The sequence below is a fragment of the Ciona intestinalis genome, chromosome 3 (assembly GCF_000224145.3).
Source record: "Ciona intestinalis chromosome 3, KH, whole genome shotgun sequence".
NCBI lineage: Eukaryota > Metazoa > Chordata > Ascidiacea > Phlebobranchia > Cionidae > Ciona > Ciona intestinalis.
The window spans coordinates 2,229,166-2,253,577 of record NC_020168.2 but is presented as its reverse complement, the minus strand read 5'-3'; the positions used below and the strand labels follow the sequence as shown (position 1 = coordinate 2,253,577).

Below are 24,412 nucleotides of genomic sequence, written 5' to 3'. Positions count from 1 at the left end.
CAAAAAAAAATAATCACTCACAAAGTAACATACATTGTAACTCGTAAGCTGGCACGAGGTGTTAAACCCGTGTGATAACGACTGTCGTTTTCCAGCCACGCGAGGATAAAGTAAGTTACATTCATTCATTCATTCATTCAAGGCGCTGATTACAAAAAATATAGCAGCTCCTTTTAATACTTTCTACGCGTGCTACTTACATAAACTTTGGGCACTGTACTAACTAGGCCCCAGCGTTACCGATTTCAAAATAAAATTTTAATAGTTCGAAAAAAATAATAGGTAGGCCTATGAATATAAATATTCGTCATAAAAAAACATATTTATAGATTTTTACCGATCCCGCTTTAAATTTGTTATAGCGCTACGTAACACCTAAAAATGAATCATAGCGATGCCAACAGTACAGATGGTAGAATATGTTTTGTAATATTTTTCCTCGGAACTTTTTTTAGACGGTATGTATTTATTAGAGCTCCTATTGTATTTGTTCCGAGCTACTGCGCATGCGTTGTCAAATAATATAGATGTAGTAGAGTGGGGAAAGATGGGACACTTAAGCACATATTGCCCAAAATTTCCAAAATCAAATCACATGACGGTTTTTGAGTGATACTACAAAATAGTACTATAGGGTAGGGGAAGATGGGACACCTTTAGCGTATGGGAGTCGTGAGAATATGGTTTCATAAGTCTTTAAATATTCTTGGTTTACTACCAAATGTGAGGAGAAATGAAATGAAAATGTGTTCCATCTTTCCCCTACTCTACTGCCATGCAAACTTCATATATATATATATATATATATATATATATATACTTTTAAAACGATATTTTTTGTTGTCTTTATTCATGACCACTGCCTATTTTCCTCATGTTTATATCTCAGGTATTTTTACAAAACTAATGCTAGTTTCATAAAACAAAAACTGTGCGAAGTTTTTGTTATGAATCTATGAAATTAGTTTAATCGTTTACACTCGCAAACTACACAAATTTATTGGCTTTGCTATTATTCAGCGAGCATTCAAAATTATCACCTCACTATTTTGCTTTTTTTTCTTTGTTAAAAAAATACAAATAATAATAATACTTTGGAATAATTCTGTAATTTTATTTTTTAGTATAGTGGGGCGGGGTGGGGGAAGATGGGACACCTTTAGCACATAATATCTAAATATCCTGATCGTGTTTTAAACAATTAACAACGGTCTAAAAGAGTTGTGAAGGCATAGTTTTATAATTCTTTAAATTTTCTTTCTTTACTACTAAATTGGACGGGAAAATAGAATGAACAGGTGTCCCATCTCCCCCCACCCTACTATATCAATAAATGGGGGTTCGTAAAATGAAAATTAAAAAAGACTTGTCTGACAAAGTGTCCCATCTTTCCCCACGCTGCTATATGATAGTACTAATTAGTGTTATCACTCAAAAAAACGGTAGATGGGACGCATTTTAATCTATTTTCTCGTCTCATTTGGTGGTAAACAAAGAAAATTTAAATAATTATAAAACCGTATCCTCACAACTCCTATAGATCGTTGATATTAATTGTTTCAGACACGATCAGGATATTTTGATATTGTGTATACTAAAGGTGTTCCGTCTTCCCCCACCTTACTATATATACATATGTGTGGTCACTCACAACGGAAAGCATAGCACCTGTGCTATAACGTCATTCATTCATTCTTAACGTTATTGGCCAACATATAGCTCTAAAAGTAAAATAATTATTATTTCCAAATTATGGTTGATGTACACGTAACCATTGTGTTAATTCCTAAGACGGAATATAAAGTATTTCACCGCATACAAAAGAATCGTGAATAATATATGATACTGTATATATATATATCGTTATAATCCTTAACATGGGGATAAGCATAGGCCGCGGACAAAATTTAATTTTCCGTTCACTTTTAAAGAAATTGTCTGCTACTTCATTGAAAGTTTTTATTTGTGTTACGTTAAGGTAGTATAAAGAATACCAAGCAGTTATCAATGTGCGGCAAACGTTTACTGTGGTTCGTTATTGTGGTAGTTTCTGTCGCGGGAGACTTCAACGACGAGACAATAAATGGAGTTGATTACAAATATGCGGACAGATCAGACTCTGAAGTCTCCTGGTTCAACGCACAACAACAATGTACTACAGGTTTCTCAGGTAGATGTGTCTACAAACATTTATATCTTTACTTTTATTTTCGTATTAAATAACTTTTGGAACTACAATGCCGACTAAAGGCGATTAAAATATTTTTTGAATGGTTCACTAGGAAAAAGATTTGAATAAGCCCATAGAGTATTGAGTATAGATGCATCAGATGTGTTAATCGTTTTTTTTTTACGTTTTACCGTTTCTGAAAGCAGACCTTCTCGTGTTGTTAAAACATTTACAAATTGCAGCACTCACTATTTTGTAGGAATCCAAACCGGGTACATGATTGAGGTCGCCACCGAACAGGAATGGATAGACATAACGGATGAACTTCCGTCAAACCAAGATTTCTGGATAGGAGCGATTTTTAATGGGGCGGATGGGTGGTGGGCAAGTGGAAGAACTTTTGTTGGTAAAGTACCATAGTTAGGCCATACATAGTTGCACGGTCTTACACGATATAATTAATAGAGGTCGACCAATATTATCCCCCGATACTTCTTAGACCCCTTTTAAAAGTGCAAATTATGTACGATGAATTCCAAAGCCCTAAATCCCACGTTCAACTTGTATACAATTGAAATAAAAAATGGTCGTTGGCTGTGGTAAAATTTCGGAAGGCGGTTACAAAACATATTGTAATTTATATTTTATACTCTTCATGCTTTTCCATAGCTTGTTAAGATCAGCTATTTTCCCTCATAGATGTGCTTACAAACGACTACTGGCATAGTCAGCGTCCATACTCCAACACCTTGAATAGCCCACTATGTGTAAAAACAAAGAAGTCTGGCCAAATTAAATGGAGACTTGAATCTTGTACTTCCACTGCTCACACATTCTGTCAAAACAAATTAAAAACACCAGGTGCTTTAATTATTTTGTCATTTTACCTATCTTGATCTGTAGGCCTAATTCCTATTTTAAATGATAAAGCTAAACGCTGGCAATAAATTTGTTTCTAATTACACTCAAGTTTTATCTAACCCATATATTGCCACCATTATATGAACAGAGTTTCCCATACGAATGTTGGACACTTCTTTCTTTACATTCTTCAGTCCAACATTGATTACAAAATCAGAAAGTGTTAGTTACTGTGAAAGTCTTGGTGGAAGCTTGGTTAAGATTACTACTACATCACAAAATGAACATTTGACCAAACACATAGCAACCTACTCTGGTAATGTACATATTCAAGTGTTACTGAGAACTTGAGATTATTTAAAACAAACACAACTTTGCAGATACTGATACAAAATATTTCATTGGAATAAAGTATATTTCTTCAAATTATGTTTATGAGGATGGGTCCAGTTTAACTTACACACCATGGAGGTCCGGAGACCCAGATCCTGTAAAGGAATGCGCAGTAATTGATGGCTCTTTGTCAGCTAATGCAAACTGGCACTCTGAGTCTTGTACCAATACCCATAAAGTTGTATGTAGTACAGGTAAAAAATGTTCCTACCATATGTTCGGTGCAGTGTCTGTATTTGCAATTAATGTGATGTCAGAATTATTACAATAGGACTTTTCAGATAATTGGATCCCGTTTCGTCCTTCATACCAACATTACAAAGTTGTTGAGACGGCTGCTACCTTTTCTGATGCAGAGAATGATTGCAGATCATATGGAGGACACTTGGTAACAATAAACGATCCAGGAATACAGGGATTCCTTGGCAATGCATTAAATTACTCAAGTAAACTTTACAAGACACAGACTTTTGTTTTAACTAATCTTTTTCACTTGTTTAATCAGCCTCCCCTGACCAATGGTGGGTGGGTTTGTCTGATCGACAAAATGTTGGGACATTCAAATGGGAAAGTGGTGTAGATGTGGAGTATGTTCCTGTGAATTCACTTAATGACCAGAAATGCATCTCATTGGATAAGCAGCTTGGATATAATGGAGTTGAACTCAGTTGCAATGACATGCGACCCTACGTTTGTGAACGAGGTGATTTAAAATAATGGTTAATAATGAGCAGGTTTATACTTAATATAATCACAGATCCAGGTACAGTGTCACCCTCTCCACCAGCAACAACACAAGCAGAAACAACCACACAACCAGAAACAAGCACACAAGCAGAAACAACCACACAAATAGAAACAACCACACAAGCAGAAACAACCACACGAATTGAAACAAACACACAAGCAGAAACAAGCACACAAATTGAAACAAGCACACAAGCAGAAACAACCACACAAGCAGAAACAACCACACAAATAGAAACCAGCACACTAATTGAAACAAGCACACAAACTGAAACAAGCACACAAATTAAAACAAGCACACAAGCAGAAACAAGCACACAAATAGAAACAAGCACACAAATGGAAACAAGCACACAAGCAGAAACAGGCACCCAAGCTTTAACATCATTTACTGAAACAATAGTTTTATCTACAACTCAGGAAATATCAAACACCACACCTAACTCTACATACCTAACCCAAAATGAAGTTCTTACCACCACACCCAATAAACCAACAACCATAACAAACTCACTTCAAAACACCAACTCAAACACCACCACCATTACCATTACGCAAGTACCAGAAGAAACAACAGCTGCAAATGACTTGACTCCATCAATTGGTAATAATAGGTCTTACAAATAATAAAAAAAGTTTTTTAAAAACTGTCGTTTTTAGTTTATTCAGGTGTAGCTTCTCTACAACAGGAATCAATCCCTACTTCTTCAACAGTTAGTTATTACTTTTTTAAAACGGTTTAATTATTTACCTAGTCCCACTTTTGTACTAACATGGTATGTGATATTCAATTTTAGGATGGAATTCATCATTTTTTAGTTGGTTTGACAGATGCAAATAATCCAGTGTGCATTGCAATATATGTGGATGAAGTAATACATCAAGTATTTGACAGAGATGATGGATATTGTTTTGATACATTTAATTGGAACAGTGATGTTACATATGTTGATTATGTAGAAACAATAATTGTGAAAGAAAGGCAAGAACACTTTCATTATTTTTATATTCAACTAATAGTAATTTTTGATGTACCCTCCCACAATTGGATTTCCTATTCCTATTTGTCTTAATAAATCATTATTTTTAAATATTTACAAAACTCTGTTTTAGATTTTCTTGGGAGGGTGGTAGCTTTATCATTAGAGCTGAATACTACAATGGTCAATCCATACAGAAGTTTGGTAGTGATCTTACAATAAACATTGGACCTAGGCCTCAACCTTACACAGTTATAACAAGTTTGTACATTGCAAGTTCCATTAGCACAACTGCCCATATTGGGGTGGACTTTGATTACTCTGACACCAAAGTTTGTTGCCTTGTGACCTTTAATGATATCACTGCTAATACTTTGCTGGTTCGTGCTGTCAATGAGACAAAGTGTACTGCATTTTTTCCACCATCAGCAGTTGATCATGTGATTCATACTGTTGATGAGGGAGAAATATCAACAACTGTTGAACACAATTACAGGTGGGCAAAATTGTGCACAACAGTTCAATATCTCAGACTATAAATGTATAACACACAACTGTATTTTTGGCGGGAGTGTCATTGTAATGAACATCTTTCACCATTAGTAGCAGATGAAAGTAAATTTATAAATGACTGCAACTTATTTCTCTTAGCATGATAAAGCAAGGGTTGTAAAACACAGGCGTTTTGTTTCACATACGTTTTTGCCTGCTTACAAGTTACCACATATGTTACTCAGTAGGTGATATTATTTTGGGATTATTATAAATGGCTGACAATTTTAAAAGCACGTACATAGCAAAAATGGCAACAGCTTCAAGCCCAACCCATATCCTTTGGACAAAATACAGGCTTGTTAACCATTATGCCATGACATGGTATATTTAAATCTGCTTTCCATTAAGGACACATGGAGAGCACAAAATCAAAGCCTTGTATTTTAATGGGGCAACTGTGTCTGCCATTGATTTAGTTTCAACTGACTTTGTTGTTGATTATCATGGATGCCTACCTACATTTGAAATTATTAGCACGGATAGCAATAATCTAACAATCTACCGGTCCCAGTCCCTAAGTGTTGCCACTTACTTTTCTGTGGATTGTGATGGGGTGGAATATACTGCATCGGAACTGGACGTGCATATTTCATGGCACAATCGAAACTGTATCACTGGAAAAAGGATTCAAGCATTTCCTTATTTCCGTGGAGTGTCAGCTGTTTTTCCCAAAAACACATTTAATTATGGCTGTAACAAAATAACAGTAAATTTATCTGTTCGGCCACCGGGAAGTAATGGTGGGCCACCTACCACTGCCGAAACCAGCTTGTTGGTATCGGTACTTCCTACTCCTCTTGTTGCTAAACTACCTGGTGGAAGTGTGAGGTATGCAAGTAACAGCAAAGGTAAGAGGTGTTACCTATTTTATACCTGATTTTTTAAACTACTTTTGCTTATGAATGATTGTGACTTAATTATCCTTGCTTGATGGTAAAGTCAAACATCATTACACACTGTTATGTTTCATACATATTTGTGAGTGAATATTTATTTTTTTATATCTATTATATATCTATAAGTGAAAGGCGAAGAACATTGAATTTGTTACCTTAATTGACCACTTTGCTGTCAAACAATATCTTTTTAGTTAAATTATTCAGGTGACTTGTCTAAATTAAAATTGGTTTATTTTGTATAAACCTGGTAATGAATGCCCCCATTATGGAGCTTCTCCATTTGTGTCACAACAATACGATAGTGTTAAGTATAGTTATCTTCATAAAATATTTATTACAAAACAATGGTAGAATTGTAGTTAACATTGTTTACAACGTAGATGAACAATTCAGTTTTCACTTTTCAGACCTGTTTATTGATGCGGAACAACAATCCATGGATCCTGACACTTTACCAAATATGTCTTCTCAGTTGAAATACATATTCACCTACCAACTGACTGATGGTGGTATTATTTACGAACTTGGAAGTGGAAAGGAAATGAGTCATGGACCTGCATCAATTCAAGGGTTCATACCTTTTTTTCAACGAAAAAAAAATGCCATGCGAAGTTTTATTTCATTTATCTGTATGATTAAAACAGTTATAAACATAAAAGATAAATTCCATTTTGTGAAGAGTGGAAGTAGGGCTGAAATGTGTATGTATACTAAAATATTCAGCATTTTTTTGCATTTCAATACTGAAAAGTAAAGATTACTTTATAATTTTTTCAGATCTCAGAATGGTACACTACTGATTGAGCTTCCATCATCCATTGTGGGTGAGGTGATTAAAGTTGATGTTACAGTACTTGGTACACAGGGAAGGCAATCTTTGGTTACACAAAACATAATATTACTGGACAATCCACCACCACTGACAGAGATCAGGCAAGTCCAAACACTTTTTCTATAAAATTAGTGTCACTGCCAAATTTGATAATAAATTAATAAATAATAATATGTTGCCAATCAAACTTCTGTTTATGCAAATTCCTAACATCTAGTCTCACCTCTTCCATGCCAATCTTACTTTGTTGCTATTTTCCAAATTTTTATCAATTTTACCTGGTGTGGCAAAGTGATTAGCCCGCTTGCATCTAACCCAGGGGTAATGGGTTCAAGGCTCCTCGCTGCTACCACAGGGTGCATATGTGTCTTTTGGCAGGACACTTAATGGCAATTGCTCAAATTCAGTGGTCATTAATAGAATGTCCAAATTATCATTCATACATAATAAAGAAAGAAAACACCCCAAATATAATCACTCGCAAAGTAACATGCATGGTAACTTGTAAGCTGGCACGAGGTGTATGAAACAAAAACACTCATGTTGTAACGACTGTCATTTTCCAGCCACACGAGGATAAAATAAGTTACATTTATTTATTTATTTGTTTTCAGGTGTATTAGAAACTGTGAACTGAACATTGTAAATCCATACATATCATCAATATGGGAAATTTACTTTTTTGAAGAACATTATAATCGTGAAATATATTCCTATTCCTGGTCTGTGGAAGAAATTGACGAAAATGGTGAATTGCACGAACTGGATGGATCACTTTTTGGTATTTTACATGAAAACCACCAATTCATTTATTTATTTCTATAACAATTAAACACTGTAACAGATTCTTCGTACCAAGAATTTGAGATATACCCAGACACTTTATACTCTGAATACAAACATGTACTGAAATGTACTGTAATGAATGTGGATACAGAAGCACAAGTGCAAGTAACTCAACAGTTTACCACTGATGAACCACCATATGGGGGAAGGTAGTTTATTTACTTCCTGTTAAGATGATGCACATTGTTAGAAATCATTTAAGTCTAATTCAATATATAATTTTTATTGGACACATTAGTGGTCTTGTAGATCCTTTTAAATCCAACAGTTTTTTTGATGATCTTCTTTATAATTCATTTTATAATATTACATGTCCATTCATTGGCGATATTCTCTCTTATTTTTAATTTCATTGAGTGTTGATCAAGACTTTTTACAGATGTAACATATATTGTTTATGCTTAGTTGCTTTGTGACACCGGAAGGAGGACAAGCATTGGACACTCGATTTGTTTTTCGCTGCACTGATTGGATAGCAGATTGGTCATTTGATCAAGTGGAAACATTTCAGCTTACATATTCCTTTTACAGTAACTCTTCAGGTTACTTGACATTGCTCACTCATTCATCTTCAGGAAGAACTTCACCCACAATTGTTCGTAAGTAGTTTGTAACTGGAAATTTTAATTTGTTTTAAGCTTTTTAAATTCAACCAAGTAGTCTAAAGAATGTTTTTTTTTTGGTAAATATAAAAATTCAACGTTGTTGTAGTTAGAGTGTCACAGTGGTTCAATCGGTAAAAAATGTTAAAGTCTGTTTTTTTAGCAAGAGGATTGAAGGAGAACAACTACACATTAGAAGTTATCGTTAATATTTGCAAGCGAAGAACTTTCTGTGCAACAACAAAAGTTAAAATGCGAGTCACGCCGTCCACTTCAAGTGATAGAAACTCAACACTTAGGAATCTAGGACTTTCATGTGAGATCAAGTTGTAGTTTCATTTGAACCTTATTAGATGAGTGTTGTAATCACTTTGAATTTATATAGGGATTAGGCAAAGAAATTGAATTAGACTTAAGACAAAGTTGGCTAATAAAATAGTTTCTTTTACTTTTTATGTTTTGTGTTCTCTTCTTGGTGCAAATGCATGCTGCACATAGATTGTAAACACTTTGCCTGACTTACCTCTATCGCAATATATTTGTTTTTTTCAGCTATGACCCAAGATGTTGCAGGTCTAGGTCAGTTAGCAAGTGCTATGTTCACAGAAGATGAAGATTATGATGATTATTCTGAGTGGGAATATGATGACAGGGTTCAGGTTATTAACACATTTTAACATTATACTTGAAAAACTAATACAAAATCAATGTCTTTGTTAAATTTAACTTCATCTAATCTAAAACCTTCAAAATACAAAAAAAAAATTTGCAATAGACCAAGTTTAAAAATACATTTTATTTTTTAACAGATCCGCACAAAATTCATTGATGCATTAGATGACATGTTGAATAGCACAAGCGGAACACGTACAGCAAATGATATGTTTCAGATGTCAAATGTTCTTCGTGAATCCACAATAAAGTTTGAGCATCTTTCAGAGGAAGCCACCTTCAGTGGTAGCACTGTGGTAAAGAGGTTAGGTCAATCTATGTTGGAAGCATTGGATGCAGATGAAGGAACTTTGGATGCTGAGAATGTCGTGGGCATTGCATCAGGTATAAAGATATTACAATATCCACATCAATCCTCCTATTACTTTTCATATGCATAGCCTTCTGAAATTTAAACTAAATATTGACTACTAGGTCGCAAAAAAAGCAACTTATCTCTTCGTGCAAAAGGCATTCTCTTCAAACCAAAAGTTGTTTAGGTTTACTCTAAAAACCTCTTTAGTTCCTAACTTGCTTTTACAGCACTTGTGTCGAGCATGGGAAGTTTACTAGAAGCATCATCGGCTAACACAACATATGAAGTTGCTGAATTGCTTCAACCTACCAATGAACAATACAAACCAAGTGGTGATAATGTCAATGACCTTTCCCCTAGAGAGATTGTGTATTTGCAACAACAAGGGTCAGCAAGTCAAAAATCTGCAAATGCAATGGAAAATACAAATGTAGGCAGTAAATTATATTTGTTGGTCTGCTTTTTATTTGTTTTAACTGGACATTTTTCTTTTTATAATGCTTACCTAAACTGTAATCTTACCAAAAGAAAATTTATTTGGAGAATATTCCTAATATCACCATATTATTAGAGTTTTACATTAAGAGTTACTCTTGATAATCCAGCGAAAGTCAGTGGTCAATAATGTGTTCAACGGAGCAACTGATGTTTCAAAAGCCATGACAAGTTCACGAATTGCAGTTACAAACAAAGTTGCTTCTGCCACAAGTAACAACATGGCTATATCTGTTGTAACTGCCGAATCTGGTAAACCTGTTGTAGCTTCATCTAATGTGGGAAATTCTGTGACCTTCAATGTCAAAAATGGAAGCCAAAATGTTTCGGTAAGCAGTGTTTTTTTTTACTCTAAATCATCTTTACAAGTGTATTGGTGGAATTTATTACAAGTTACAAGTGTATCATTTTAAAGCTGGAATCACTAAAAAAGAATCCGTTTGTCTTTGACTCCACCTCTCTTTTAATAAACTCTGGAGTTGTGAAATTAAGTTTCACTGACACAGCTACAAACTTTGGTGATAACATAACAGTCTCCTTGAAAAATTATGAGTCAGCTGTATCTTCAACCAACATTGAAACAAGGTAACCAGCAGTTTTGTAGATGCTCTATGGCAGGGGTTTCCAAACTTGTTTTATCGCGGGCCAATATGTGAAATCATAATTATGCGTCGGGCAAGGTTCTCTATATTGGCGACGCGACTTGTATTGGCCCAAATTTGGTTATAACGAATACTGTTAGTTAGGTCAGGAAGTTCGACACATATGCCGGTAATAAACATGGCTTCTAGAACAGATTAAACTACGTACTTGCGGAGTAAAAGACAAAGTTTCACAGTATTTTTGTTGAATCATGTCGCGATATAACCCATATACCAGAGTAACAAGCGTATAAGGTTGGCTGATGCTGTGACAGTCATAACTATTTTTGTGACGTAACAAAGACAATGTAAGTTATTACAGAAATCAATAAAACATTTTTAGACGAGTTTTTAAAGTAATATGTTCATTTGTAATCGGTATCTTTTTGTTGTGTAGATTTTTTTTATTTATGACACGACCTACCTAATAACAATATTCTTCATATATATTACAGTGAAGGTAAAATTTCGGTGAGCCGATTTGAATTAAAGACCATTCAAAACTCGATTCTAATTTATGTTGTTCCTAACTCTATTGGAAGTAAAGTTAATGTATGGCTGAGTATCGGTTCGCAACCAACAGTAGCAGCATATTCTGATGATCCTGAAGTTAAGTATGACGTCTCTGATTATGTTTTCCATCTTCCAATAAATGGTGCTGACAGGGTAACCAATGAAAGTTACAAGCTCTTCATCCCAGCTAAGCAGACAAAAGGTTCAGGGACTTACTTCATGGTCACTGAATATTTTAGCACCACAAGTCGCAGGAAAAGATCTACTGTGACTAATTCAACTTTAAATAATTCAAATAATAGCAGCAGCATGACCATCAGTATTTTTACCCCTGCGTGTCAAATGTTTGACTCATCAACCAGCTCATGGAGTAATGGAGATTGCAAGGTAAGTGTTGGTGGTAAATGTTATGAAACTTTACAAGTTCAATAATACACTTAGACAGTACACAGATAGAGCAACATTTTTGAGCTATTACTTGGGATACATTTTCTGTTCTGTAATTTATTTCCAATTTAATAGAGTACCAATTACAATTGACAACACTCTGGTTTTAATACTTTATACAATCCACTTCTCCTGCAGGTCACTGAAGAAAGTACCATAACAACAACTACATGTGTATGTCCTCAAAAGGCAGGCACGGCCATTATTGGTGCTGAATTTTTTGTGGCTCCTAATTTTATTGACTTCTCATCAGTATTTAGCAAAGTAGATGTGATTGGTAATGGTGCAGTGTTGTGGACCTTGGTGTCCTTTGTTGCCCTTATGTTTCTCATGTTTATATGGACCAGAAGAAGGGACAAGCAAGATATCGAAAAGGTAAGATACAGCTAAATGCATATTGAATAGTACTAGTGTTTGTCTTGTTTTCCAAGTAGCCAATGTTTTTTTTAAACTAAATATTTTTGTATATGTTTAAACTGCAATTCTATACACAGACTACTCTATAAAAAAGTATTTCAACAGTGGGCCATAAAAATATTGGCGGACAATGAAGAATTTGATTCATACTTTTACAAGATAAGTGTGGTGACAGGGATGGTAAGAGGTGCTGGAACTAAATCTACTGTTTACATGAAGTTGGCTGGGCATGAAAATGCAACTTCAATCAGATCAATGAAAGATGCTTCATGTAAAGTAAGTTCTAAGAAAACAAAAAAAAACTATAATTAGAAATGAATGAATTGTTGTGATAACATTCAAGGCAGTAAAAATAATCAGATTATTTAGTATGGTGAAGAATTTACAAGCTATACAATAAATTGAGTTCATGTACTGTACTAACATGACATGACTAAAATTACCAAATATATTTTTTTACAGAATTGGTTTGAACAAGGAAGTACTTGCCAATTCCTACTGAGCACCCCAAGTAATCTGGGTAACCTTGAATATGTCAAAATATGGCACGACAATTCCGGAAAACATAGAAATGAAGCCAATTGGTTCCTTTATGAAGTTGTGGTACATGATTTGCAAAACAATGAAACGTATGTCACTGTTGTTTTGCTTCTAACACACACAAACCTATCTTAGTCTCCAATCTGAATGCATCCATTCTTTGTGTCACTTATGTCAACTGGATTTTTTCATAGAAAAAAATAAATGAAAAACTGAGATTATAAGAACCCATAGTGACTTATTTCAGTCACACAAAACTAAGATGTCAAAACTTTATTTCTAACTAATCTGTACGATAATAATGAAACAATTCAGATATTTCTTTCCTTGTAACAAATGGCTTGCTGTTGAAATGGATGATGGAAAAATTGAACGATTACTTCCAGTGGCTGGAAGAGAAAACTTGTCTTCTTATAGGTAAAGTTAAACTTGATTTTTACAGTTTATCAAGTAGTATTACATTCTTGGAAATAGTGTTTTACCTACATTAGTTTTTATTTAACTTTACAAACTTAAATGCTTATTTCACATAACCAGAAGCCAGCTGGGCCTACTTCAGAAACAGCAGTTATACTAAAACATTATTTTAATTTTCTCGATAGCTGGCAGAATATAAATTAAATTTCTTACTTTCAAACAGACGTGCATTCTCAATGACCGCTCGCCAGAAAATAACAGATGAACATATTTGGGTTTCAATCTTTGTAAATCGGTCTGCTAGCAATTTCACTCGTTCTCAGCGAGTTGCTTGTGGGATGCTCGCTCTGTTTCTTACCATGATCACAAATGCAATGTTTTACAAAGATGCAACTGATTCAACTGACAGGTAGAAAAATGTGTTTTTCAAGGATAACATTTCATTCACTTAACTGAAATCAAACTTCAATTGGCGAATGTCTAATAAGTCAACGCAGTATACAAGCATGCGATATTGTTAAGAATGTCTTCATTATATTGTGGTTTGTAAACCTGTATTGTGTGTAGGCTACATAGAGCCTGTATCTGCATGGACTACTTTTTCCACAAAAAAAATTTTCACAAAATAATAATTTTACATATACAATTTCTGCAGCAGTTCTTTCGTGATCAAAATTGGACCAATTATTATTGATCCGAAAACTTTATGGATAAGTGTTGTGTCGGCTCTTATCGTAATCCCACCCTGCCTCATGATGATTGAATTATTCCGAAGAACAGAAAGTAAAAAGAAGAGAAACATTGTGAAAACATTGTCAGATGATTCTGATAATAATAAAGTAAGTTTTGTTGCAAAACAAATAAATGTTTTTGAATAATGTAATCATTTATTTTGAAAGCATATTATAATAAACTTTTTTGTTTTCTTTGTCTTTAGAAAAAATCAAAACCGTTTTTCTTTCCTTATTATTTTGCTTACTTGGGTTGGTTGTTTATATTTGTTGGGATCGTGGCATCAGGCTTTTTCACCATCTTATACAGGTATGTAAAAAAATCCATTTTTGTACAGTTTGTGCGTTATCTGCTAAAATCTTCTAATAATTACGTAAAATTTGGTTTCAGTTTTCAGTGGGGAAAAGAGAAAGCAGAGCGTTGGTTATCATCCATGATGCTTAGCTTCTTTCAAGACTGTGGCTTAATTCAACCTTTGAAGGTGACAAGCACTTACAGTTTGTAAAATGAAAATTAGTAACAATTCATACAGAAATATTTTTTGGAAGAAATACATATTTTTTACCTTCAAAGTTAACTTCAAGTGATTAGAAGAGTTTTTTTCAGGTTTTTGTGCTAGCAATGTTTATTGCTTTAATCTGTCGGAAAAGAAAAAAGTTTTCAAAGGACTGGAATGATACAAGTGATGATGTCATAATCAGACCTCCATCAACAGCAAATGGATATAAAGGGATAAACTTACCAAACGGAATTGAAACAATTGGTATTGTTATTAAAACTAAAATTTAACAAGTTTTTATAAAATTTCATAGCATTATATAAATGGAATTAAAAATACGTTTTTGATTTTAACAACATGCGACAAGGAATACAAAACAATGTGAGGTTGAAAACAAGCAAATAAATTTTATTCGGTATAATTAATATTATAATTAGTACATTTTTTGGGTAGATTATATGAAAATGTTACTAAAATAATTATTTACATGTGTTTTTTACTTTTTAACATACAGATCCTGATGCAGAAATACCTGAAGAAAATCTTAAAAAGAAAGAGGAAGGAATAATCAATGAGGATGGTTTAATCACATGTCGGCTTATTCGAAAACTAGAGAAGAAATCAATGCAATTCTTTACAAACTTTCTCATCTATGTTTGCTACATTGGTGGGTGAAGTATGAGTTTATTTTCTGTATTCACTTTCACATCTAATTCATTGTACTTAAGTTTGGGCCTTTACATATTGTGCAACAGAACACCTTTATATTCACAGCTTTGCTTTTTTACATCTCATACCATGGCCATCAGGACAAACATTTCTTTCGTGAGACATCACAACTTCGAAACGTTTTTCATGCAAATAAGTTCCAAGAGGTTTGTTTAACTTTATGATTGTTTCTATTCTATTACTGTTTTTTAACTTTAGCAACAATTGTAAGCCATCTACTAACTAACATTTCCAAGTTTCCATTGCTTAGATAAGCAATGAAGGATTAATTTGTTATTACTGTATTTACAGACTTTCGACAAAATTTACTATGTGCGATTGATTTATATATTGTTACAGGTGATAAAAATAGATGACCTCTGGAAGTATTATGAGCAAGACTTTCTTCCCTCTATTTATCCACAAATCGACTACAATGAGAAGAAGATGAAATGGCAACAGCGCGTGTTTGTGAATGATGGAGCAAACTTTCGTGTTGGACCAGTCAGACTACGTCAATTACGATCAAAGAGTGGTAGGAATTTCTTTAACTTTAAGACTCAAGAATTTAGATCAGTTTAAAGCTTTAGTACACCAATGCTTTGCTGTTTCTAATACAAAAAACCATTCACAGATGTGTGTGCTTCACTTTCAAAGTTTCCAATTTTGTATGAATTTTCCAACTCAAGTGTGCGGTCATGTGTGGAAGAATACTTTGAGTTTCAAGAAGATGATTTAAACTACACGGCTGGGTGGAAGAATGCAACATTGAGAAGCACTTCTGATGAACAATGGAATTATAGGTCAGGTGATATAACACTGGCAACACCAACTCTTGGAAAAGTGGGTTTTTATGGTGCTGGAGGATACGTGGCAAATTTAGGTGAGCTTGAATTGCCTTCCTTATTCTCTCAACTGTTGTATTCAATGTACTATCATGAACAGGGGTGAACAAAGACACTGCAATGTCAAGGTTAAAGTATTTAAAGGAAAAATTTTGGATTGACCGACGAAGTCGTGCTGTTATTGTTGAAATGACGATATACAATGTTCATACAAATATCTTTGCCACAATATCTCTGATGTCAGAACTACCTACCAGTGGAGGTGTGGTGGCTACAGCTCTTATTCATCCATTTAGGTGAATATAGTCAAAAGTAGTCTATTTAAGCCAGAGCTTTTCCTGTCTGCAAAACTGAAGTAAACTTTCATTTTTGAACAAAAACTACATAATCCTTTAAAAAATATTTGTCATTTTGACTCTTTGCACAGTTTGGTTTTTCAAGTTCAAATCACTCTTTTCAGATTGTACGTGCTACAAGACTCCACCAACATATTTGCTGCTGATATCATAGTTGCCATTATTGTTCTGTATTACATGGCAATGACAGTCGGGACAATTATTAAAAAGAAGCGAAAATTCTTCAAAAATCCATGGAATTATTTTGGAATGGTATGTCATTTTACAAAGTATTAGATCAAGCAACTGTTCCATCACATCAATCATATATTTCTTAGGCTCGTATAATCCTAGTTGTTTCATATGTTGGAATGACTTTGGTAAGTCACAGCATCCAAGAAGAAACATTGGAAAAATTTCAACAAAACACTTGTAAGAATTAAACTTTAACTTTCCATATAGCATTACATGATAACAAATAAAACAGCTAAAGCACATCTTCACATTTTTAGATATCTTTGCAAACTTCCAAACCCTTGCAACTTTGAATGAAAATCTAAGATATCTTGCTGGTTTCATAATATTTTTAGAAACAATGCGAGTTCTTGAGTTTTTTCGTCACCAAAAACACATGAGGAAATTTTCTCTTTTGTTTCTCAAAAGTAAAAAGGTGACAAGTTAAAAGATGTCAGTTAAACTGGAACCAACTTCACAACATTGCTTTGCACAGGTCTTGGCAGAATTTTTCCTTCACTTCTTACTAAGTATGGCAGCATATGCGGGCACAGCATTGATTTTATTTTCTCAATCCTCAATTAACTTTCAAACCTACGCAAAAACATTTCAATCTCTCTTTGGAATTTTGCTGGGAGATGAAACTTATGAAGAAATTAGTATGGTAATGCCCTTTTAAATAAAATTAGCTAATGTCTGTAAAGTATAAAAAACGCAAAAAAAGTCAAACAAAAAATTAACCTTTAAATATTTCAGCATATTATTTACTTTACAGTGATCAACCTGTTACTGTATTACAGATAAACAGGGTAATGGGCAAGATTCTGTTCTTCGTTTTTAGCAGTCACATCACTTTCCTTCTGGTGAACCTTTTCATAGGATTAATTGACATCCTCTTCCACGCAATCCGTGATGATCCTGCTTCTGTAAAATCAATGAAGGGAGAATATTTTATGGTGGCCATTATGTAAATAATTTGCTCAACTTTTGTTGTAATAATATGGAGTAAAATTAGCGTTTCTGGACCCAAGAGCCACATATCAAAAGTGTGCTGTCATATGAATTTAGTCAGTCACTGACTAATGGGTAAATGTGCTTGTTCTTTGTTTACTACCAAATTAAAATGTGCTTGTTCTTTGTATACTAACAAAATTAACTGTTTCTTTTGTTGGGAAAAAATAATGGATATAAACTATAACGGTCACAAGCCAAAATATTTTTATACATAATAAATCAGTTAATACTATTATATTACCACTTTATACATGATAAATCCATCTGTCTATACTGGTACATTGATGCAGACAAGTTGTAAACTTCTTTCGTGGAATGCTTAACCTTGATAACATCCTTTATAACATTGAAGAAAGTGATGCAGAGGAAGATGCTGAAGGTAAAGTTATCACCATTCTCCTTCATAATATGGTAATGCGGAAATGGCTAAATGCCTCTGATTAGTAATGCGCATAAACAAAAAATAATCGCAACTAGTTCATATGTCATCATTTAGTCAAAGCACTCCTGAGTGAACATTAAAATTTAAATGTGCTTTGTAGCTTGTTTTGTAAAATGTTTATTTAGTTTAACAATTTAATGTTGTTATTACAGTGTTGGTAGTTGACAAACCTGATAGTGCTGGTGTAAGCCAACCACTGGTAAGAATCAGAAGAAAGAAAAAACTTAGAAGAAAACGAAGGAATAGAATTAACCCGATGGTAATAAGTTTGGTGGCGAAAAATATTACTGTAGACATCTTTTGGGTGAATGGACTAACTCTGGCTTAAATCCCAGATCCAAGTTCACCATAGAAAAACCTCAACCTTATTAATTGTCCATGGAAAAAAAATTTCTAAAAAAATTAACCACAAAGTTACATACATATGTTAAAATTTGAAACTCTCCACACGAGGATAAACTTGTATAGAATATTCCAATCTTAGGCTACACAAAAAATATTAAAGTTTTACCACTGTTGTGTTCAGTTGGTTGCATTTTCTGAATTTTAGTTCAAATACGTGAATGAATAAATGTCCTTGCGACTTATCATGTATGTTGCTTTGTGGGTGATTATATTTTAAGTATTATTTTTTTGTTTTGGTATGGCTGATAGTTTTGACAATTTATTACTAACCACTGGGTTAGAGCAATATAGGTGTCTTGCCCAAGGATATATGGCCTATGATGGCAAAAGCGACAAGCCTTGAACCCAATACCTCTGGGTTACAGTCACATGCGGTAACCACTTTGCCAAGGCACCAGCAAATATAATTCAGTAACCTTTAAAGTAACTACCATCTTTATTCTAGAAAAGTGGTAACCTGCTCAGAGCTGAAGAGTTAAGTGAAGCCCACTTGGAAGCATTACGAAAACTTCGCAGGCTTGAAAAGGCAGTGAATGATATCGACATCTCATCAGCACAGTCAAGAAGACAGATCGCGGGTTTGGACCTTGATGCCGTTGCCGACGACGTTGACTTCATATACGAGGGGATACGCGACGAACTAAAATATCTGTAAACTGTAGCACTAGCTGTAGTAGTAGGCCGTTTGTGCTTTAGTCAACCTTTTTGTAATAAATAGAAACTACAATGTAAAACATCCTGTGTATAAAAATTCATATTTCCCTTTACCACAAACTAATATTAACTATGTACTTAATGGTGATAATCTTGTAACAAACTTTAATATGATGTAATATGACTGCTGCAATTTTACCATGACTTAATTATCGCATGCGACCGTCTTATCCCATTCTACTACATGTAAAAAGGCTGTGCTCTAATCATGAAGCTACTGAAACTTTAGAGCAGTGGTTCTTAACCTGACGGTAATTACCCTCAAAAGAGTTGGTTTGACATTTTTGAGCACGTTAGTTGTCCTATTGATCCGTTTTTGTCGAACAGGCACATGCGTGTTAACACTAAAATAAAGTCCTAATAATATAGTTGGGTAAGGGAGGTTGAAAACCTTTTTATTCTATTTTTGTCCTATTTAGTAACAAACAAAGAGAATTCAAAGAATTGTATCCCCACGACTCTCATAGATCGTTGTTAATTGATTAAAACATGATCAGGATATTTGGATATTATGTGTCGAAGGTGTTCCGTCTTACCCCACCCTACTATAAAAACATTCTAATAAGATGTATCAATAAGAATATAAATAACTGTATATCAGTTTCTGTGGTGATGGAATCTCTTTATAATCATTCTATAATGTATCTATATATATATGGCAAAAAACACAAGACTATTATATTGTTTTGGATTAATTGTAACTTATTCTTTATCCTCGCGTGGCCTGTCGTAAAACGCTGGTGTTCATACACCTCGTGGCAGCTTATGAGTTACCAATTGTGATAATTTTTGTGGGTTTTGCGTGCTTAATCATAAGAGCTTTGCTCTCTTGTTGGGGGTAATTTAGATTTTTTTAGTTACTTTTTAATAAATCATTGTTTTTAACCATTCAAATTATTTTCTCTGCGACATTGCCTGTTTGTGACGTATCCTGGTGTCTTATGGTGGCGAGGGATTAATTGTAAATTATCATGTTCTTTTTAGGGGTAACGACTTAAAAAAGTTAAGTACCACTGCTTTAGACACTCAAAGCAACTAACACTGGTAAAAATTCAAATTGCGCATGTCAACAACCACGTAACATAATTTATTAGCCACCAGCATGAATAAATGCGTTCCATTAAAACGGTATCTTGTTTCACGATCATGTTGGCCATGGGAACGAAAAGAAATGACCTTTTTTAAATTAAGTTTATCCAGCGTTATGTGTGGAAGACTTTGAAATGCGAAGCACATTATCTGTGGGCCGACGAGTTTTTCCCCCCTTAGTTTGAGCCGTGACCAGGTCAGATACCCTTTCCTGTGACGGGAGGCTTATTTTAGACCACTTTTCTATTGATCTTTCTAATGGGAACCAGTTGTTGCGTATATCCACAATAAGACGTTGCCTGCGCCGTCTGAAAGCTTCCACCATAGACTGTGGAGCAAGTGGGTTATTACGATTAACATCATAGAAGGAAACTACAATCCATTCAGCAATCAGAATACCAAACCCAGTAGCCATGGCATAACCCACCAAGTAAAACACTCCAGCCAAATCCTTAAAAGCAAGCTGCCGTAAATCTTCATAATAATACGAATCTTGGTCACACGCCTTCAGAGCATTAAAGTATTTTAGTCGCAAACTTTTCAGCACCCCGTGCTGTTTTAGCACGAGCAAGTTGTCAGCAAGCATGTGGTAATGCGGTGAATTCTTTGTAACAGCTATCCCGTATTTGATCTCACCAAACCCGACTTTAGTTGATACCAGTTCACAATTGGAATTCACCGCCGCGTAGTCTATGGATAGTGAATCCCAGAATAGAGCATACTTTCCTTTACGAACGTACTCTAAACCAGTATCCATGTTTGGCACCATCATATTCTGGCCTTTTACGTTTTCCCCTGTCATAAATGAGTAAATTTTTTGAGCAATTCGAATTCCAGATGATCTTAGTTGAGTTTCCACAGCGCTGCTTTCTACTGTACCAAACAAGACGTCGTTTTGCAACAACAAGTCCTGTGCTGAATCAATAGAATCGCTGTGGCGCGATACCACAGCAACCATGTTTGCCGTGTATGAAGCAACGAAAACTACGGCGGCGAGATACCAAAGCACTGTGATAACGCGGGCAGACAGAGATCGTGGCACACGTTCTGGTGTTTGCCAAAACAGTGCAGCCCACACAAAGTACAGAGCATTATTAAAACCCATTCCCCTTTCAGCATCTGTTTTCTCTGTCCGGAGTCGGCGGGCGTTTTGGTGTCGTTTTAGCTCCGAGGGTGAATGTTGTGCTTGTATGGCGCTCCATTCATCTGACCGTTGGCTGTGAAAGAAATTGCCGCGGATTCCGTACGGACTTATTTTTGAAAGTACACAGATGAAAGCTGCGAGCATTACCACGCAGAAAATAATCGCATAATACAGATTGGTCTCAAAAGGTTCCAAAAATGCGTAGGCACTGTATTTCTCTTCCTTGTACTTAGTTGAACTATGTAGAATAAACTTGAGATCAATTGTCATAAACGAAGGCAAAAAGTCAACTGCTGTTGCTCGGGACTGAGTGACAGTTATTGAGGCTACTGCAATGTCCGCGACCTTTCGCTCCAATTCTCCAATCATTCCATTCCAAGATTGGCTGGATTCATTGTACCCGCCAAAGTGTCCATCTCCCACCAAATTAACTTCGTATGTGAACCCAGACAGTTGACTCAGTGCGTGGAGGAGGTCAATACAAAACCCTTCAAGTTTCTTCTCGCCTTTATTGCTGCTCGAGAAATAAACGAACGGCTCCTCAACTATGGTGGTCACTTTTAGGTGGAAATTCCCTTTCTTCTGTACCCTGTCTTGAAGTCCGGTCAACTTCAATTTGTCAACGTTATCCCAAGTAGCCATTTCAACCCAGCCAGCCCCAGCAAACTTTAAAATGTTGTAATTGAAAGAGCGAGATCTTTCATAACTGTCAAACTTTAGGTTACAAAACATTCCGTGGGATTTCGAAGAAACCGTTGCATTTGCTACTTCGTGTCCACTAAAACCTGTTGCCTGCACAAAATGATGTATGGATTACACATCTCTTTATTTGCCGTGTAAGCATAAACTCACTTGGTTGAAATTAGGTCGTTGAATCACAGTGTTAAAGCCGTATGCTGCAGCAAGCAAAGAGTCGATCGCCAGCTTCGAATTGACTGTTAAATTTTGAATTTGTGATGCATATTGGGGGTAATTTGAAATTATGCTTCTTTCGCAGTTCTCAGGATAGACAGCCAGTACATCTACGAGTTATAATCCATTCTAAGTTACTACTATAAGCGAAAATGAGCCCATATTGTTATCAGTTACCGAGATTTATGAACTGGGTCCATCGTTGTCGTAACCAACTTTCAGAATTGCCGTCAGTTGTTACCCACAACCAACCGTCAGTTGAAGTAAGATTCATTTGCAAAGCTATATTTAATATCTCAGCTGTGTAGTTGGACGGTGTATCGAGGACGACCCCATTATAAAGATGTTGCTCTTTTAGGTCTTTTAACAAACGTGCCAGTTCTGTTGTACTCTAATTGATACAAGAAAATACAGACAGTAAGTAAAATAAACGGTAGGCATAACATGTAAAAGTATATATATAGGCTAGTAGGATGGGAAAAATTGGACACCTTTACATTTTATTTTCTTGCCATTTAAAGAAATAAAAACCGTATCCTCACGACTCTAGACTGTAGTGTTGTTAAAACACGATCAGGATATTTGGATATTATGTGCTAAAGGTGTCCCGTCTTCCCCCACGGCCCACCCGACTATATCATAAGAGCTAACGTAGTAACACTTTAGTTTTCAAAGGGATATCACTTTTGCCCAAAACGGTTGTAATTAGTTCTTATCGAAAGCCCTTTAGTTTAGTTGGTATTTTTCTTTCAATACTGTTTACACATGGCGTCATTTTAACTGTAGCGTCGTGAAGTTGCCACTCTACTCGTTGTTTTAACTGATTTGATCTTCATCAACGACAAGTTAAATCAAATTTATGTTATAATGTCTCGTGTTCATTGGCTCTCACCTGAATGGGGAACAATGCTACTTCATCTATTCCTACAGAGTAAGCTTTCCATTGGATTTCCTCCCAAAGACACTGTTTATCTTCCGAAGTTATTATGGCAATCCTTTTGTACTTGTAGTATTGTAAGATGCTTACGATTGCCTAAAATATAAAAAGTCTATAAAATTAGCTAAAATTTATAACCGAACGATTCGAAAGAGAACTGAAAAAACTGAACACAATATGCACAACTATGGGACATTTACTTAACTAGTACAACGTACATCAGCATGGTGCATTTGCAATGGAGACATCTTGATAAGGTTGGGCAAACGAAAAGAATTCTCTGTATTTAGCAAAGAAAAATATAGGGAGTCTTGTATGGCCATAAGTGACGGTATCTGCAAATAAACCACAGTATTAGATTGAAATGCACAGGCGTTTCTTTCATAGTACATTTCACCTGTTTTTCCTCACAAAGTAAAGATGGTCCTATTATAAGATCGAAATGTCTTTTCAGAATATTTGATGTTGAAATGTTTTGCGGATATTTGCAACTCGGAGTAAGGAAACTGTTTGGAAGTAGCTACACGTAAGTTTACTATGGTAAATACATGTTTTACTACACTCACGTAATGTTGAAATTCCAAAGCGGTAGTATGTCTTGGTCTTTAATAAACTGCTTGGCGACTTGAAGCGCTGATACGACGTTCGAATCTTCATTAGAGACGACCGCGACTTCAATAAAACGATTCTCTACATATGCAGGACTCGATATACTTACGGTTGGAAAATAAAAACTAACAGCAGCGAATAGAATCCATTTAGACATGCTGCTACACCAAATATTTGCTGAGTTGAATGCAAATTGAAAGTGCATATTTGAATTTGCATACAATAATTTTCGTGGTAATTTAACGTCACAAACAGCATTGTTTAGTAATGCTATACGACCAATTCACATCCAACTAATACCCTTTTTGCGTGGTCACTTTTATGCGCGTAAGTACTCGCATATTTACTCGCAAATGCTTATGACGTTATGCGTGTTAACTTTGTTTTTGCGAGTAAATATGCGAGTACTTA

At 35.0% G+C, this 24,412-nt stretch overlaps 2 protein-coding genes across 4 annotated transcripts; one reads left to right on the top strand and one right to left on the bottom strand.

The window, feature by feature from the left end:
• Window positions 1-1,929: 1,929 nt before the first annotated feature.
• LOC100179337 (polycystic kidney disease protein 1-like 2) lies at window positions 1,930-19,318 on the top strand. 3 transcript variants are annotated; one of them, XM_002125047.4, is made up of 46 exons: window positions 1,930-2,170; window positions 2,430-2,576; window positions 2,870-3,031; window positions 3,180-3,347; window positions 3,412-3,618; window positions 3,706-3,870; window positions 3,930-4,127; window positions 4,182-4,775; window positions 4,832-4,884; window positions 4,969-5,153; window positions 5,285-5,647; window positions 6,055-6,554; window positions 7,013-7,175; window positions 7,383-7,538; window positions 8,052-8,218; window positions 8,282-8,432; window positions 8,689-8,882; window positions 9,049-9,201; window positions 9,438-9,544; window positions 9,695-9,941; window positions 10,140-10,342; window positions 10,518-10,736; window positions 10,823-10,992; window positions 11,504-11,948; window positions 12,147-12,383; window positions 12,531-12,701; window positions 12,888-13,054; window positions 13,281-13,382; window positions 13,606-13,791; window positions 14,038-14,221; window positions 14,320-14,423; window positions 14,505-14,595; window positions 14,721-14,877; window positions 15,128-15,280; window positions 15,388-15,488; window positions 15,682-15,856; window positions 15,956-16,204; window positions 16,267-16,462; window positions 16,627-16,774; window positions 16,840-16,933; window positions 17,014-17,171; window positions 17,232-17,399; window positions 17,536-17,702; window positions 18,040-18,128; window positions 18,344-18,450; window positions 19,042-19,318. In XM_002125047.4, exons 1-46 carry the CDS (start codon window positions 2,008-2,010, stop codon window positions 19,249-19,251), a joined length of 8,694 nt encoding a protein of 2,897 aa, XP_002125083.3. In that variant the 5' UTR covers window positions 1,930-2,007; the 3' UTR covers window positions 19,252-19,318. The 3 variants fall into 3 exon arrangements, 2 of the variants coding, with proteins under 2 accessions (XP_002125083.3, XP_026689638.1); XR_003395789.1 differs by lacking the exons at window positions 16,267-16,462; window positions 17,232-17,399; window positions 17,536-17,702; ... (1 more) ...; window positions 18,344-18,450; window positions 19,042-19,318 and having other exon boundaries at window positions 17,014-17,067; XM_026833837.1 differs by lacking the exons at window positions 16,267-16,462; window positions 16,840-16,933; window positions 17,014-17,171; ... (3 more) ...; window positions 18,344-18,450; window positions 19,042-19,318 and having other exon boundaries at window positions 16,627-16,778.
• A 1,058-nt stretch (window positions 19,319-20,376) lies between these two features.
• LOC100181658 (glutamate receptor 2-like) lies at window positions 20,377-24,304 on the bottom strand. The gene is made up of 7 exons (XM_009859816.3): window positions 23,959-24,304; window positions 23,790-23,898; window positions 23,611-23,727; window positions 23,348-23,488; window positions 22,633-22,846; window positions 22,396-22,565; window positions 20,377-22,335 (listed from the first exon to the last, which is right to left on the bottom strand). The coding sequence occupies exons 1-7, from the start codon at window positions 24,204-24,206 to the stop codon at window positions 20,503-20,505; spliced, it is 2,832 nt and encodes a 943-aa protein (XP_009858118.2). The 5' UTR covers window positions 24,207-24,304; the 3' UTR covers window positions 20,377-20,502.
• Between the last annotated feature and the right edge of the window lie 108 nt (window positions 24,305-24,412).

Bases quoted from the DNA above. Each gene is read 5' to 3' on its own strand.
- LOC100179337 (XM_002125047.4), top strand. From the start codon at position 2,008: ATGTGCGGCAAACGTTTACTGTGGTTCGTTATTGTGGTAGTTTCTGTC. The intron at 8,433-8,688 runs GTAGTTTATTTA...GTTTATGCTTAG, and splicing joins GAACCACCATATGGGGGAAG to TTGCTTTGTGACACCGGAAG. The intron at 14,424-14,504 runs GTATGTAAAAAA...ATTTGGTTTCAG, and splicing joins TTTTTCACCATCTTATACAG to TTTTCAGTGGGGAAAAGAGA.
- LOC100181658 (XM_009859816.3), bottom strand. From the start codon at position 24,206: ATGCACTTTCAATTTGCATTCAACTCAGCAAATATTTGGTGTAGCAGC. The intron at 23,728-23,789 runs GTGAAATGTACT...GTTTATTTGCAG, and splicing joins TACTTTGTGAGGAAAAACAG to ATACCGTCACTTATGGCCAT. The intron at 22,847-23,347 runs GTGAGAGCCAAT...TGTATCAATTAG, and splicing joins TAGCATTGTTCCCCATTCAG to AGTACAACAGAACTGGCACG.